The 17,572-nt window shown below is 42.2% G+C and overlaps 1 protein-coding gene across 46 annotated transcripts in view; it reads left to right on the top strand.

Annotated features, from left to right (window-relative positions):
• Positions 1-17,572, top strand: part of KALRN (kalirin RhoGEF kinase) — a 692,908-nt gene that overhangs the window by 355,607 nt on the left and 319,729 nt on the right. For all 46 annotated transcript variants that reach the window (XR_015164343.1, XR_015164397.1, XR_015164395.1 and 43 more), the window contains exon 11: positions 7,943-8,134. Coding sequence is in view for 37 of the 46 variants with exons in the window: in XM_086402125.1 (XP_086258251.1) it covers positions 7,943-8,134 (192 nt within the window). In the remaining 9 variants the exon portion in view is untranslated. The remainder of the gene's footprint in view (positions 1-7,942; positions 8,135-17,572) is intronic.

Genomic DNA, 17,572 nt, shown 5'->3' with positions numbered 1-17,572 from the left:
AAGAGGCTCTTCAGTTCCTCTTCACTATCTGCCATTAGGGTGGTGTCATCTGCATATCTAAGTTATTGATATTTCTCCTGACAATCTTGATTCTAGCTTGTACTTCATCCAGCCTGGCATTTCACATGATGTACTCTGTATGTAAGTTAAATAAACAAGGTGACAATATACAGCTTTGATGCACTCCTTTCCCAATTTTGAAACAGTATGTTGTTCCATGTTCAGTTCTAACTGTTGCTTCTTAACCTGCATACAGGTTTCTCAGGAGGCAGATAAGATGATCTGGTATTCCCATCTCTTGAAGAATGTTCCACAGTTTGTTGTGATCCACACAAAGGCTTTAGCATAGTCAATGAAGCAGATGTTTTTCTGGAATTCTCTTGCTTTTTCGATGATCCAGCAGATGTTGGCAATTTGATCTCTGGTTCCTCTGCCTTTTCTGAATCCAGCTTGAATATCTGGAAGTTCTCAGTTCATGTACTGTTGAAGCCTAGCTTGGAGAATTTTGAGCATGACCTTGCTAGCATGTGAAATGAGTGCAGTTGTGTGGTAGTTTGGACATTCTTTGGCATTGCCCTTCTTTGGGATTGGAATTAAAACTGACCTTTCCCAGTCCTGTGGCCACTGTTGAGTTTTCCAAATTTGCTGGCATATTGAGTGCAGCACTTTAACAGCATCATCTTTTAGGATTTGAAAAAAGCTCAGCTAGAATTCCATCACCTCCATTAGCTTTGTTTGTAGTGATGCTTCCTAAGGCCCACTTAACTTCACACTCCAGGATGTCTGGTTGTAGGTGAGTGACTACACCATTGTGGTTATCTGGGTCATTAAGATCTTTTTTGTATAGTTCTTCTTTGTATTCTTGCCACCTCTTAATATCTTGTGCTTCTGTTAGGTCCATACCGTTTCTGTTCTTTATTGTGCCCATCTTTACATGAAATGTTCCCTTGGTAGTTCTAATTTTCTTGAAGAGATCTCTAGTCTTTCCTATTCTGTTGTTTTCCTCTATTTCTTTGCATTGTTCACTTAAAAAGACTTTCTTATCTCTCCTTACTGTTCTTTGGAACTCTGCATTTAAATGAGTATATCTTTCTTTTTTTCTCCTTTGCCTTTCACCTCTCTTCTTTTCTCAGCAATTTTATAAAGCCTCCTCAAACAAGCATTTTGCCTTTTTGCATTTCTTTTTCTTGGGGATGGTCTTGATCACTGCCTCCTGTACAATGTCATGAACCTCCATCCATAGTTCTTCAGGCTCTGTGTCTACCAGATCTAATCTCTTGAATCTGTTTGTCACTTCCACTGTATAAACGTAAGGTATTTGATTTAGGTCATACCCAAATTGCCTAATGGTTTTCCCTACTTTCTTCAATTTAAGTCTTAATTTTGCAACAAGGGGTTCATGATCTGAGCTACAGTCAGCTCCTGTTCTTGTTTTTGCTGACTGTATAGAGCTTCTCCATCTTTAGCCGCAAAGAATATAACCAATCTGATTTTGGTGTTGACCATCTGGTGATGTCCCTAGAATACGCCTGCGGTCAGTTGCCATCTCGGCTCATCCCCTGTGTGAAGAACCTGAAAGACAGTGTTTACTGGTAGCAGTGGCCATGTTGAGAACAAGGTTAGGTCGGACTGATCCACATTTGTTTCACCCCCTGCTCCAAGTCCCCAAAGAGCCCAAAATGACCACCATCATTGACTCCCAGACATGAAAATGTCCTCCTGTGCAGAGCTGGTCATGTCTCCCTTTGCTCACATTCTCAGATTTAGTCTTTTCATGTCAATTTGCTGTCCTGATCGCAACATTCTAGGAGGAAACACCCTCAAAGATGACACTGTCTCCTCTTAGCCTCTTGTGTTTAATTTCTAAATATCACCCAAAGAAAAGTCTTTAATGTCCCTCTTTCCCAAGAGAAAAGCAAACAAAAAAACAACATATATGATGCTGTTTGAGTCATTCACAGGGTCCCTTTAGGAATGGCCACCACCACACTGCCCATCACCCACCCTTAATTCTCATTAGGATTTTGACTAGATGTTCTTTAAATAAGTCAGAACTTGAATCTGGAGGTCCAACCACATCTCCAATTGCACATCCCTTAACTCTCTGAATACACTCATAATTTGCTATCTTCCTCATATAACACCTAAGTGACAACTTGAAAGAAATAGGAGTTTATTTTGTTTCCTTTGGAAATGATACCACTGCCTTTATGAAGCTGTTTTAATTCTGGGACATTTAACAACTTTGATTTTGCCAAAGATCTCCCAACAACGATATGTTGAAGACATTGTTTTTGACTTAGCTTTTTGTGTAATGTCAGAAACCCATAATCCTTTCCCTTTCTCACATCCAGGGATACAACTGTCCATATTAGCAAAACTCAATCCAATTTTTTGAGGTAAATCAATGAATAAATCCTTGATGCCACCACCTCTCCCCCTGTTCTTTCTCTTTTATTAATGAAGGTCTGACTCAATCAATTCATATGGAGATTGACAGTAACCCAGTCAGGGTTAACCTGAGGGGCTCTGTGGAATCTTATCAGGAAGTGCCTTCTGATTGGAAGTTAGTGGTTGGAAGGAGGGCAGATGTGGTTAGAAAAGTTCTATAAAAGCATCAATCATCAAAGAAGAGATGCAGAAGCTTCTCACTCTGGAGTCACTGCCTGTGTTCTCCACCAAGTCTGAGGTCTGAGCAACCCACCAAACAGATCAGAGCTGGATTCCATTCAGAGAAGAGTCAGGATGAGTGTTCACAACCCACCCAGATTTGTGAACTTAGCAGCAGTAAGCCTGATGAGAGACGAAGCTTCAGCCATCACCTCTTTGGAGTATCTGCCTACTGAGCTCTACCCACCATTATTCATGGTCACCTTCTCTGGCAGACATAGTGAGACCCTGAAGGCCATGGTGCAAGCCTGGCCCTTTGCCCACCTGCCTCTGGGGGGCCTGATGCAGCAGCCTTACAAGGGAACCTTACAAGCAGTGCTGGATGGCCTTGATATCCTGCTGGCCCAGAAGGTTCACCCCAGGAAGTACAAATTTCAGGTGTTGGACTTGAGGAATACCGGCTGGGACTTCTGGAGGACGTGGTCTGGAGACATGGACTATGTACCCTCAAGCTCACTGATGGCACCAGTGGCTGAGGACATGTCAAGGACAAAGCATCCCTTGGCTCCCTGGGAGGTAGTCAGAGAACTTTGTCTCAAGAAAAAGGCCTGGGTAAATTCCTCGCTTACTTCTTCATGTGGGTGGGACAGAGAAAAGGCTCTGTACACCTATGCTGTAAGAAGATGAAGGTTATTTCAGTGTCTACGGAAGATATTAAGAGAGTTCTCAGTTTAGTGAAGCTGGACTGTGTACAGGAGGTGGATTTGAGTTTCACTCAGAAGCTGTCCACTCTGGCCAGCTGAGGATCAGCTGGGCAAGATGAGCAATGTTCAGAAACTCCTTCTCTGCCCCACTCATGTGTCTGCTGTTGAGGAGCAGGACAATCAGCATCTTCTGCAATTTACTTCTCAGATCCTCAGGCTGCAGTACCGGGCAAGATGAGCAATGTTCAGAAACTCCTTCTCTGCCCCACTCATGTGTCTGCTGTTGAGGAGCAGGACAATCAGCATCTTCTGCAATTTACTTCTCAGATCCTCAGGCTGCAGTACCTCTAGTATCTCCTAATGGAATCTCCATCTTTCTTGGAAGGCCATCTGAGCCAGATACTCAGATGCCTGAAGACCCGCCTTGGACAACCTCTCAGTAACCAGCTGCCTGTCTAGAGAATCTGACTTGACCAATCTGTTCCAGTGACTGAACATCTATCAGCTAAAGGGCCTGAATCTGAGTGGTGTTATCCTGACCAGCTTTAGTCCTGAGCTCCTCCAAGTTCTGCTGGAGAAAGTTGTAGGCTCTCTGGAAGAACTGGACTTAAACTGTATGGGATCATGGACTCCCATCTCACGGCCATTCTGCCTGCCCTGAGCCACTGCTCCCAGCTCAGGGTCATCAGCGTGTGTGGAAATCTCATCTCCATGGCCATCCTAGAGAGTCTCCTGCGTCATACTGATAGGCTTCCTGATTTAAGTCTAGAGCTTTATCCTGTCCCTCGGGAGAGTTACAGCACTCTGGGTATTCTTCAGGAGAGACTTGCCCAGCTACAGGCTGAACTTTGGGAGATTCTTACAGACTTAGGATGTCCCAGGAAGATTTGGATTAGGCCCAGCCCCTGTCCTCACTGTGATGGTGACATGTGTGATCATCTGAGTTCCGATACATAATGCTGTAACACCCTACCTAGTTTTTGCTTCTATCAGAAGCTTTCTTCAGGATACTTGGAAACTGAAATCTAGGATATAGGTACATTACGAAGGGAAAACACACCCCTGGTTTCTGTTATTAGCTCAGTGTGATCGAGAAAAGTAAATGTGATCCAGTAGGGGCGCAGGATTCCAGAAGGATATGTTGACTTGGGGAGTTGATGGTACTGTCAGAAACATGTTTATAGAGTCAAATATGAACCTAAATTCCTGGAGGATTCAGTTTGGGACTTTTAGAGATGTGTTTTTGAAGTCAAATATGAACCTAAATTTCTGGAGGATTCATGTTTGAGTTATTTGTGTATGCACAGCTGTAGAAATGATCAGATGTAAAGAGACCTTCAATGTAAATGAATAAATGCCCTCCATGATATTGAAAAATGCTTTATTGCTAGAAAATGCTAGCCATCATTTGAGCCTTCAGTAAGTCCTAGTAGTAACATCAAAGATCAATGATCAAAAATCAACAAAGATAATGATAATGAAAGAATTTAAAATATTGCAAGCATTACCAAAATGTGACATAGAGACATGAAGTGAGCTGATGTTGTTGGAAAAACAATGCGGATAGACTTGCTTAACACAGGGTTGCCACAAACCTTCAGTTTGTAAAACAAAAAGCAGGATCTGCAAAGCACAATGAGGGGAAGATGAGATTTATGCCCATCAACGTAAGGGCTGAATTATCTAGAACCTTTTACCTGGTAGACACAGGCATGGAGGGAGGGAAGAACAGGAAATGCAGCCATCCATATGGCCTAAATCTCTGACCCAGGGCTCCAGTTACCACAGGCCCTGCCTAAAAGCCCCAGGGGCTGAGGAATTGATGTCCCCCTACTCGTAACCTATTTTTGCAATGCCAGTTAGGAAATGTCATCAAGGGATCAAACCCAAGGCAGAGGATAGGAGACTGAGGAGCCAAAGAATGCCTAGGAACTATACTCATAGTGAGTTGGATTCTGGCCCTGGGGTAGAAACTCTTGTTGGCTTGGTCAGAAGGTGAGAAGGTTTACCCCAGAGGCAGTGGAAAGCCACTGGACAGTTTGACGTGGAAGAGAGCTGTGACTGGGTCTGAATTTTAGAGGCTCTTTCTAGTCATGATGGGGAGGAGGGCTGGGAAACAGGTAAAGAAGGGAGCCCAGCTTTTAGTGCTGACCCCGTTGCCCTCCCAGTTGTGATCCTTGCCCCAGTGGGACAAGGATTGCCCAATTGGGGCAATGACAGGTATCAGTGAATTGCTCCATTAACACTTTAATTTATATTCTATAAGCACATTCTTATTTCAGGATTCTGCCAGGAAATAGGATAAACCAAATGAGATTAAACATTGAACATAAATTCTAGCATATAAGATCTTGTACCAAGTAGTTGATGGGGCCAAGGATTGAACATTAGGATTGGTGGGGATTGATGTATTCTTTAATTTATTAATTCATTCATTAAATTTTTATAGAGCACTTACTTGGTACCAGGCACCAAGGGAAAGAAGTGAAAGACTACCTGCCCCTAAGTGGATGAGAAAGGCAAACACTGGCATTAGAATATGGCAGGAACCAAGAAGAGGTTTGGCACAGATCACTCTGAGAGCTCAGAGGGGCTCATATAGGCCAACCTTGGGAGGGAAGTGGATCTCAGGGTGGACTTCCTGGAGGAAGTGACACCTGGGCTGGGTCTTACAGGGTGAGTAAGAGTTGGTCATGGGAAAAAAAGTAGGGGAAGGACAACCTAGGCAGAAGCACAGGGGAAGACCCAGTGCTATGAGTTTCCAGAAGTATAAGCAATTTATTTCACAGGCTGTTTTAGGGGAGTTGAGGCTGAAGGGAAAAAACAAGTGTCAGATGAAGAGGGGCCTTGCATGGCACCCTGAGGGGTTTTACCCCAGAGGCAGTGGAGAGCCACTGGACAGTTTTACGTGGAAGAGAGCTATGACTGGGTCTGAATTTTAGAGGCTCTTTCCAGTCATGATGGGGAGGAGGGCTGGGAAACAGGTAAAGAAGGGAGCCCTGCTTCTAGTGCTGACCCTGTTGCCCTCCCACTGGCTCTCCTCTCCCTCTCACTGTAAAATCTATTATCTGGCCCTTCCCTGCCTTATAAATATGATTTCCTTCTACTCTCCAATTTTAGTGAGGTTAGCTCAACTTACCCAGACATGACATGCTCATTCAAGCTCTGAGTCTTGTTTGTTCAGTAGACATTTAGTAAGTGCCTATTGTCTACCAGCCATGGTGTCTGGCATGAAGAACCCACAGTGAGTGACACATGGGACCTATCTTTAAGCACAGACCACAAGGGAGGTACCTGTCTTTACATGGTGTTATTTTTGTAAAGACAGCAGTCATATTGAATTAGGAATCCTACTTCACTATGATTTGATCTTAATTACCTCTGCCATTACTCTGTCTCCAAATAAGGGCCCCATTCTGAGGTCCTGGGGCTGAGGGCTTCAACATGCAAATTTAGAGGGGACACAATTCAACCTTTAACACCCAGGTCTTCAGGTGAGCGAACTCTCCGGGGACCGGAGACCACTCAGATATAGGCAAAGTAAAGCACCACGCACAATCATTGCTACAAAATTCGTTCCACTTCTCCACTCACTTTGCACTTGATCCTGACTGTTTCTGCCGCCAGTTTCATATCATCACCAGTTCACTTGTTCATCACTTTGTTGGGCCTTGTGTCATTATAAGGGTGTTGAGAAATACAATGTGCATCTGAGCCGCCAGCTCTAATTAAGGGTCTGTCTGGAACTCTCTTTTACAGGAAGCCTACCCAGGAAAAATTGTATCCATGGCATATATGTACTAACTGACATACATGTATTGCAGAGGCAGTGACTCCATCCTGATGAGCAATAATTACAAGTTGGTTGCTTTTCAAAATGCTCTGGAGAACATAGACAGGGGTTTGGAGGAGAGTGTGTGTGAGAGAATGAGTGTGTTCATGTGTGCGTGCATGCAGTAGCATAAGATAAACAAAATCACCAGACACCTCCCCAACCTTCCTGCAAGCTTTAAGCCTTTACTGGGCACACAGGGAATTGCCTGTATCTCCTCACTCTGGCTGTGGCTGCTTCCTTCTGTCAGTTCCCTGAGTTCTGACCCTTTCCCCTCCAAAGAGATAGCTCTGTTCCAAAAGATAAACACCAGTAGTTATAAGGGACTTGGGGGAAAAGTCATGCAAGTTTCCCAGTTATTATTTCTCTGGTGTTCTCATATAGAAACACAGCTGATCTTTGTGGATGAGGTATTTCCAACTCTGGCAGTTACAGCCTGAGAGGTGAGGGCAGTGGTGGATCTCCCTAAGGGTAGGGGGTCCAGGCGAGGCTGAGGAATGGAGATTCTAGCATGTCTGCTCACTTCTTTCCAGGACACCCCACCTGGGAGAAATCCCAGGCACAGAGGAGGCACCGAGCTAGTACCCGCCTGTGCTGAGCTGCCAGGCAGGCTGCTGGCTTGCTGGGAGGTGGTGGGTGAGCTGGGCACTCAGCTCTTCCGTGCCAGATTAGGGACCTCTGGGCTCAGTGCCCACGCACTGCGCTCCAGCTCTGGGCAGCCCTGGTGGGCTGGGGGAAGACGTGACGCTCCATTCGTGACTGCAAGTTGACTTTTCCTCACTGTCGTTGCTGGCAGAATACATACACCAATGCGGACAAGCTCCTAGAAGCGGCAGAGCAGCTGGCTCAGACAGGGGAATGTGACCCGGAGGAGATCTACAAGGCAGCTAGACACCTGGAGGTGCGCATCCAAGACTTCGTGCGCAGGGTGGAGCAGCGGAAGCTTCTGCTGGACATGTCTGTCTCCTTCCATACTCACACCAAAGAGGTATGGGCAGTTAGCAAGGAGGGGCATTGGGCTGGGCTGCTTTTTTCTGGCAACAGTCAGGTCGATGTCCTAGCTCCCCGAGGTCTGCCTGGTGTCCTGGGTGGTCTGGAAGTTACTAGCCTCCTGAGGTTGATGATATTAACAACTTGCTCCTGATAATTTACACTGAGGTCTCAACCAATATGGGGCAAAATTTCCTCGTTATTTCTAGTGAGGAGAGGGCTGGGGAGGCAGATGGTTTGGGGGGGTCTGTTAGAGCATTCAGTCTGCAACTGGAGAAATTTGGGAATTCCTAGTATAGAAATAGTCACCTTAAGAGGCAATAATAGAGGATCAGAGATTTCTTTCCCATGCAACACCCAGTTTCTCTTGGTTGATGTTTCCCATCAGAAATCAGAGTCCTGCAGAACTTAAATCATCTTTCCTACCAGCAGGGAATATACAGAGTTTGCAAATCTGTTCAAAGTTTTTATTTTATTTTTTTTAAACAGAGGATTAAATCATCTAATGAAGTCTGCCACAGTGTGCTAATAAAGTGAGAGTGTCCTAACCTTTCTCATTGTGGAGCAAAAGCCAGTGAAGGGAGGGAAACTGGGATGCCGTCCATGCAGGAGGCTGGGCTTAAATCTGGCCCCTGAATCATTCACAGAGTGGAGACAGGGTAGAGGAGGATGGATCATGTTACATTGTTGGCAGGATCAAAGAGCCCACAGAGAGCAGTAGAGTTGCAGACCTATGGTTGCTTTTTGGCTCCGATTAACATGGGGCAGTCTAAGTGGCCAGCGAGGAGGCACATTTAACATCTTCTGTAATAACGCCCTTGACAGATGAACTCATTAGGTGTATACATGCTTGTACTCCCCCAGGAATTAATTTTTTTATGAAGTATCAATTAAAGTTGGATTGCTGCTCAGGAAGAAAAATTAACCTTACTTAATTAAGTTGATTTTTGATATTTGAAATGCCTTAAGAAGCCTGGTTGTTTCTCCTTCACAGGCTTTTCTGACTCTCTGTGGGAATGAATACAGATCATTGCAGTGTCTATCAGAATTAAACATGAAAAGATGTTTTCTAAACTGAGATTCCCCAGGCAGATGAAGGGCTGGGGAGCCCTGTGAAGCTAGCTCTGCTTCTTCTCCATGGGACCTACAACCACCCTCTGATGAGAGTCTGTAAAGCAAGGGGGGTGTGGGGGGGATTAGCTTTAATCCAAGTTTTCCTGCCTGGTTGTCTGCTTGCTGTGGCTTACTCGATTCTTAATAAGGTCTCAGAAACCAAAGGCATGTGTATTCTCTTTTAATTATGAGGCTGTGGGTGAGAGAAAAGAGCATGAATGAACAAGAGCCACGTTCCTTGTGAGGACTGTGGGGCTGTAGGCTGCCAAAGGAGATGTGGACCAGGTTAGTTTCCAGGGAAGTGCTGCTCCTGAAGAGGTAACTGAAGCTCCCAGGAAAGCTCTCTAGCTGCATCTTTAGCCTTCTGGACATGGAGCAAGGAGGATGGGATTCTAGTCCAGAGCCTGCTGCTATAAAACCCTGTGTGTTTGTGCTAATCACGGTGTCTCTGGCCTTCAGTTCAGTTCAGTTCAGTCGCTCAGTCGTGTCCGACTCTTTGCAATCCCATGAATCGCAGCACGCCAGGCCTCCCTGTCCATCACCATCTCCCAGAGTTCACTCAAACTCACGTCCATCAAGTCGGTAATGCCATCCAGCCATCTCATCCTCTGTCATCCCCTTTTCCTCCTGCCCCCCATCCCTCCCAGCATCAGAGTCTTTTCCAATGGCCTTAGGTTGCCGCATTTATAAAGTTGCGCAGTTAGACTCAATGTCCCTAAGGCCCTTTATGGTTCTAATGTGATTTCAAGATTTTTTTTCTCCTCTTCTTCTTTATTTGATGTCGATAATCATAATTAATAATAGTAATTAAGCCTGGTGTGATATATGTGATTTATCTAGCCTAAGATTTGGTCTGTTGCAAGCACTCAGTGTATATTAGGTAGTATCTTTTTCTAATTGAATATTGACTACTTGCTAGACACATACATCATCTCATGTAATCCTCGTGAGAATCTTATGATACAGACTTTATTCAACACATTTTCAAATGAAGACGCTAAGGCCCAGAAAAGAACCTGTCTGAAGTTACAGAGCTGCTCAGTGCAGCAGGGTCTTGACCTGTCTTCCTAAATTCTGTGCTCGTGTTCTTACCTGCTACCATGCATTCTGTCCTCCTGTCTCCCTCTCGCGTCTCCTCTGCTCTTCTTCCTTCTCCTTACTCATCTTTTTACCTTTCTAAACTCCAAGACAGAGGCAGGATAGCTCTTAGATGAAAAAAGTGAAAGAATAGTCAGGGATGCAGTTATTAACCACTGTTTTCCAAGATAGCTCTCAAACCTTGCTAAGTTTGGTCCTGTTTGAATCTGAGACTTGTTTTCCCACCATGGCTCAGTTTATGCAACCACATTCGTATGAAATAGTACCAAGGTAAGTGGGATGTTACTGGGACAGGTGGAGAAAGGGAGAGGGAACGAAAATGGATTTCCCCTACTATGTGCCTAACTATTCCTCTGTCTAGTCAATAGCAATGAGAATTGTCATTTTTAATTCTAATTTTATATATCAGAGAAATTAATAATTTGCCCAAGGTCTTGTAGTGAGGATGTGGTAAATGTAAGGATTGAACCCAGATCTTTCTGACTCTAAAGCCCCTGCTGTTTCTCATTGGCCTTTCGTACAACAGCCAGGAAACAGACTTGGAAGAGTTTTCTAAACCCAGGAATTTATTTGAGGCTGTCGGCAAGTAGCATAGTCTCTATCTTTGGGACCCCAAAATAGAAGAGAAATTAGGAGCAGTCCTGCCTGGATGCAAAGGGGTGTGTGATTGTGAGGCCTTTTCTGTTCAAGAGATCTACAACTCTCAGATCATATACATTCTAACTTTTTTCCAGAAGGGAAAGAAAAGTATCATTTTGAATGGCTATCATAGTGGGGCTCCTCATGGTGGGGCATCCTTTAGGACTTTTTATCTGCCTGTTTCCTCTCAGTTACCTTCCTACCCCCAAACTAGTCTGTCTGAGGCCCCTTTTATACAGAGTAGAGAATACGACCTGTGTATGTGAGTACACACTTATGCATATGTGTTATACACACACATGTTAGATGCAGCAAGATCTTAGATGCCAGATTTCCAGATCCAGATCTTCACTGGGCACAGCTGTGTGTCTTTGGGGTAATTACTTAGTCTCTATTATTTTGTGATAATTATGATGGTGACCATTACAAATTTGAGTCGTACAATTCTAATACCCACTTTTTCCTAGTGGAAAACTCCCTCCAAAATTTATCCTTAGATCATCTCTAAAGTAGGTTGTAAAGTAGGTTGTAAAGAACTCAACTCAGAGGCATCATTTTTCCTTGAAATTCTTCCCTGGGGCTTCCAGCTTCCCACCCAGACAGGATAGGAGCACTGTGTCTGTACCTCATCAACAATGCTGGGATCTCACTGAGATTATTGACTCTCCCTCGTTAAATTGGGGGTACTCATATGTAAGTATACATGTGGGTTTAGATGTGTAAACATAGATTCTAATATTTCTGCTGCTGTGTCTGATACTTAGTGACGCTGAATAAATATTAAACAGGCTTACTTGACAATGAGAAGCTAGTCACTTCTCCTAAAAAAAAGAAAATAGAAAAAATAAAAAGGTGAGGGAAAGCCCATTCAATTGCATCATTCATCTACTCCAGTTCTTGGATTTGAACTCTACGGACAGTGTAAACAAAGAAAGGCAGGTGGGGAAATCTGAGTTGCCTGTGGGAGCTTTCCTCTACAGCCTGTATAGCAGGCAGAAATGGATTGTTGGGTAGTCAGAAGTGAGGATCCTTGAATGGGCTAATGAAGGAACACCTGTGGTTTGCTCTTTCCCTATTCTGTTTAATGCCTTTCAAGACGCACCGCCTCTCAGACCTTGCTAAGTGTGGATCCTGGCTGATCCTGGTCAATTAACTCTTGACTCCATCCTCTTTACTCTGTAGGCAAAGTTCTGATTTTTACTCATGGCAAGGTTAGTAGCCAAGTTTACTAGTCCACAAGTCTGTTAGGGAATTTTGAGTTGCTATGGATGTTTTCTCTCTTACAGTAAATAGAGTGAATGGAAGAATAATTTTCTACTCAGCTGTATCAAAGATGTACTTTAATTAGGATCAGAAGGGAAACAGAAGGAAGATATGAAGAAGATGTCCCCCAGGCTCGTTTCTTCCGCAGATTCAAGAGTCTGCTTGATTCTGTTTGCTGGCTTTGTGAATTCTTCGTGACTAAAGGCGTCCGGAGGGTTAAAGGCTTCTAATTATTTAATTGCAGTGTTAGTAATAACCTTGAATAATTAGAAACCATCTAAATATTCCATGTTAAGTGATTCATTAAATCATAATGAATCTATAGAGTGAAATATTATACAGTTATAAATCACAGTGTCAAAGATCATTAATGGTATGAGAAAGAGCTTGTGGTATAATATATAAAAAGCTGTATATCTATCACAACCACAATTTTGATTACGCACTTAGAATAAAGACTAGAAGGAAGTATCCAAAGCAGTTAAGAATGTTATGAATGATTTAATTTTCCTTTGAATATTTTATTTGTTTTATAAGTTTTCTTTAATATTTTCAATTGAAAGGAACAATCCCAATAAATATTATTTTATAAAAACAAAACTTTCCATCTCTACTTTGAGAGAAGAGCTACATAATAAAGAGAGGTGACAAACATGTGCTTGGAACTTTCTTATGCATCCAGAACCTCAGTGATTAATAGAAATTGTGCTGAACTTTCAAATATCTTCCTTTTGCCTGGGGACAAGAGGCTAGCTGGCTGTTTGCTGGTCTGGAAACCTCAGGGAGAATGTAGGGAGAAGTATTTACTCAAGTCCTCATTTTCTTTGTCCAGGGGAAAAAAAAAGGCATTTAAAAAAAAGGCGTTTGTGGCAAGTGTCATCTGCTCCACAGAGATTGTCCAGGCAGAATTCTCTCTCTTTGCTGTGTTTCCATGGAAATGCTGCAATTGCTGGGTTTTCAAAATAACTGTTTTTAGATATTTTTGTAGTCATAATATGAGAGTCAAATTAACTAAGGAATGTGTCCAAGATAATCAACCTCAGCTCTTTGTTAAATGTTTAATTAAATGCCATTTCCAATTGTTTATAACCCTGTAAAATCATTCTTTCATGCTATTTCCTGCTCAAATAGGTACATATACCACAAATGCCGTAGATACACACATACACACATATCCCTTTGTCTGCCCACTATAGAACAAAAACTAAATCAGTTTTCAAAAGGGATTATTGGCCTTAAGAACAGAACAACTTCTTCTTCCATGTCAGTTGTTAGGCTGGTATGGTATTTATTTAAGAGATAAAAACTGGTAGTCAATGCCAAAGGAAAATGATGCCTTCAAAATGAGGGAGGGTGATTCATCCCATGGAATTGGTGTTCCTTTTGCATCTCCAGGAGTCAATCAGTTGTATCAGCACAATGGCTACCAGAACTGTCCAAATCCATAAGCCTCATCATTTCTACAGACCTGCTAGTTTCTTCCTTCCTGTCTCTCCCTTCCTGCCCTTTTCAGTTGCCCTTTTCTCAGGCTGCCCCTCTATGTAAGCAGAATGGGGTCCGTGCACTGGCCCTTCCTGAACTCACTGGTTTCAGTCTTAGAGCAAACTTTATGTAGCTCATTGAAAGGCTGCCTTAACTCCCCCTCTACAAAAGTTCAGAGAGGCTCAAATCAGTTCATTCTTTTGGATATAGGTATTTGGGGCCATAATTACATGTGTTCTCTGAGAGAACACATAAAGAGACCTAAGTGTATGTATCATGCATGTTCAGTTGCGTCTGACTCTTTGCAAACCCATGAATGGTAGCCCACCAGGCTCCCACCTGGGAAGCAGGGCCCAAATAATTTTTGCCAAGCAGAGAGCAGAACCCTGAAATAATGGTCTTTGCACAGGTGTGTTTGATCAAGAACAGAGGATCTGGAAATGGCTGAAACAGGAGATTTTTTTCTCGGGAGCAGGTGGGTTGGTGGCAGAGGCACAGTGCTAATTAATGTTTTAGACTGTAGATAACCAGAGGGTTAGGAAGATTATCATAGGGGAGAGAAATGGAAATGGAGGACAGCAGGAAGAAACATGTGGTGGCTGCTCCTGAGCTGCCTCACTCACTCCATGATTTCACCTCATTCTGGCAATGGCTTGTGATAACTTGAACTACAAGATCATTCTGACTCAGTCTCGTTGGCTCCCTGATAATGAATAAATTAATAATAGAAGTGACTCTCTGATTTGGACTCTTTTCAGTCTAGGCATGCTCTTCAAGAATAAGTCAGATGGACACATAGACAGAAAGAGACCTACAGGAAATTCAGATAGTAGAAAACTTACAGCCTAAGGAACGGAATATGGGCCCTTAGTCATAGGTTAGTCACGCTGATGTTAATGTTTATCCCTCAGAGGTGCTTTTTCAGAATTATGAGCCTGCAATTTAAGCTTGCTGACACCAGGGGGCGACTGTGCATGCTTTCCTGTGGTTCTCCACTCAAGCCTTCCAGATACTAAATAGTATCTTAACTTGGTAGTGCAATTATCTTCAAAGTGGTGCTAAACTCTCTGGACTTTGGGTGTCTTGGTGTCAAAGATGTGACTGCAGTTTTTTTCAATTTAGAGAGGCATTTTGATTACAACTCTCTTCTTTAGGTCAGCTTCTGGAGAACCCACCTGCACACACACACTTATGCACATGTACTTTAAGTATGAAGTACTGGAAGTAGTTTTCCCATGATCATAGAGCTAGGACAAGGGCAAGATCGAGAATTATCCCCAGTATATACCAATTCCATTCAAGAACTTCTTTCCCTCTGGGTTTTGTTTGGGTTTTGTTTTTACAGAAGGAAAAATGAAGAAATGTTATCACTAACCCTTTGTCTTTGGTGCTTCCCTATCTCTGAGTCAAATTCCATAGCAATTTTACTTGACATTTTATCCTCTTGAAGGTAGACCGGCCCTTTCCTTTCCTCACCAGGCTGCTGACCACTGGGCTGAGTGGCATCTATGTTGTACATCATTGATTTCTTAGTTGATTTTCCTTAGTGGTAGGTTTTAAACTACCTTAGACAAGATTTTGGAGAAGGAAATGGCAACCCACTCCAGTGTTCTTGCCTGGAGAATCCCAGGGACGGGGGAGCCTGGTGGGCTGCCATCTCTGAGGTCGCACAGAGTCAGACACGACTGAAGCGACTTAGCAGCAATAGTAGCAGACAAGATTTTCTTTATAATAAAGTAGAATATATGACCTGATAATGTGAAAAATCAACTTCAACTCATTAATCAGAGAATATACAGGAGTAGGACACATTTTTATTAAAATGATATTGACTCCCAAGGTTGGTGTGTTTCCTCAGACATACCTAATCTTTCTCTAGTCTTTTTGTTGTTACACTGACATCTCGTGTTTGACAAGTTTGATCTTTGACTGGTTCCTATAATTTAGCTACATGGTTATCAGGTGGAGGGAGTGTCATGAGTCATGGTGGATTTCCTCAGAACAGAATAATGCTGACTTTCTTCCCTAGACCTACACCAGAAATGTTCAAGTTTTTTACTGAAGAGGAGAAAAAAAAAGAAACTCCAAGCTATGAAGCCATTAAAATAGCTTAAGGATGGTACTGAGAACAAAATTATCTTGAATAAAATAAATTCCTTAAGATATCTATAAGCTTCTGAGCTCTCTCATTCTTGTAATAGGAATACCAGCCTCATCCTGAGAAGTCTTCCATCCAGTGCCTTTTCTACCTGGACACACTAAATTTGTTTCTCTTAAGTGACCTGTTTCCTGTCCACAATTTTAATCTCTCTCTCTTCACATAGTCTTGTCTTTTCTTGCTTTTTTAAAAAGTTCATTTTGATATTTGGCAAAACTAATACAATTATGTAAAGTTTAAAAATAAAATAAAATTTAAAAAAAAAAAGGAAATTTCTGGACTTTTCAATCTCTAGGTTTTCTTTAGATATCCCACGAAAAAGTTGCAAAAAACAGAAAAGAGGGGCCCAACTCATGTTAGCATATTGAAAGATCAAATCCAGTATCGATCTTTTACCAATTTAAAAATGGAGTACTTCAAACTTTTCCTCTGTCTTCTAGTGGGAACTGGAGGTGACTTGCATAAAAATATCTTTTAAATATAATAATATCTAGCACTTACTATATGCCAAGCACTGTTTCTAAGTGATATGCATATTATATCATATGTATATATTTATATATAAAATTTATATAAATGTAGAGTGTATGTATTAAGTCACTTCAATCATGTCCGACTCTGTGCGACCCCAGAGACGGCAGCCCAACAGGCTCCCCCGTCCCTGGGATTCTCCAGGCAAGAACACTGGAATGGGTTGCCATCTCCCTCTCCAATGCATGAAAGTGAAAAGTGAAAGTGAAGTCACTCAGTCGTGTCCGACTCTTAGCGACCCCATGGACTGCTGCCCACCAGGCTCCTCCATCCATGGGATTTTCCAGGCAAGAGTACTGGAGTGGGGTGCCATTGCCTTCTCTGGTATATATACATACACACATGTATCTCATTTATTTGTGTGTGTATACATAAAGACATAACACACACAGATATATCACTTTATTAATAATCTTTACAACTCTGTAGGGATAACAACTATTACTATTACATTACTTACCCAAGGTTGTAGAGTTAATATGTGGTAGAACGGGGGGTTCGTTCTTTCTTATCTTTTGTTTTTTGTTTTTTTCTTTCTCTCTCTCCCTCCCTCCCTTTCTTTCTTTCTTTCTTCTTTCCTTTATTATTTAATTTTTTAAATTAATGTATTGTTGATTTAGAAGTTCTTAACTGCTATGCTATATTGCCTCTCTATATAGCAATTTTTCAGAGATTCCGTTGTCTCATACCCAAGGACTTCAGCATAGTTGGAAAATGGTTTTGCTCTAGGAAAAACAGCAGCCAGAAAGTGTGAAGTAACTTTAAGTTATAGTGACCAATATCCTGAACTTTCTGATTTCATACTGATTTGAAATAGATACATTCATATCTGTAGGAAAATGTGCCTCAGCTTAAATAGTCTAGAAAATTTGTGTTTTACAACAGAAAGCTTATTTTAAAAAATAAATAAGTAAATTGAACTAAACCAGACACAAGCAGCTAAATGACAGAAACACTGAATAATAATTTGCAATGGCTTATTAATAATGCTATCTCTTTATTTAAAGCATTGATAATAAGTAAATAATTCATTTTTCATAACCTTTGAAGTGAGCAGGTCAAATCTTTTTCTTTCCATTTTGTAGATTAGGAAACTGAAGCTCAGAGAAGTTCTTACCTGTCCAAAAAGAACACCTCCCTTTATTTGTTACC

Source organism: Bos grunniens, chromosome 1 (genome assembly GCF_055505025.1).
Source record: "Bos grunniens cultivar Pamir isolate PY7600 chromosome 1, Bosgru_T2T1.0, whole genome shotgun sequence".
Taxonomy (NCBI): Eukaryota; Metazoa; Chordata; class Mammalia; order Artiodactyla; family Bovidae; genus Bos; species Bos grunniens.
Note: the sequence above shows the minus strand (reverse complement) of the source record. Positions and strands in the feature narration are given on the sequence as shown.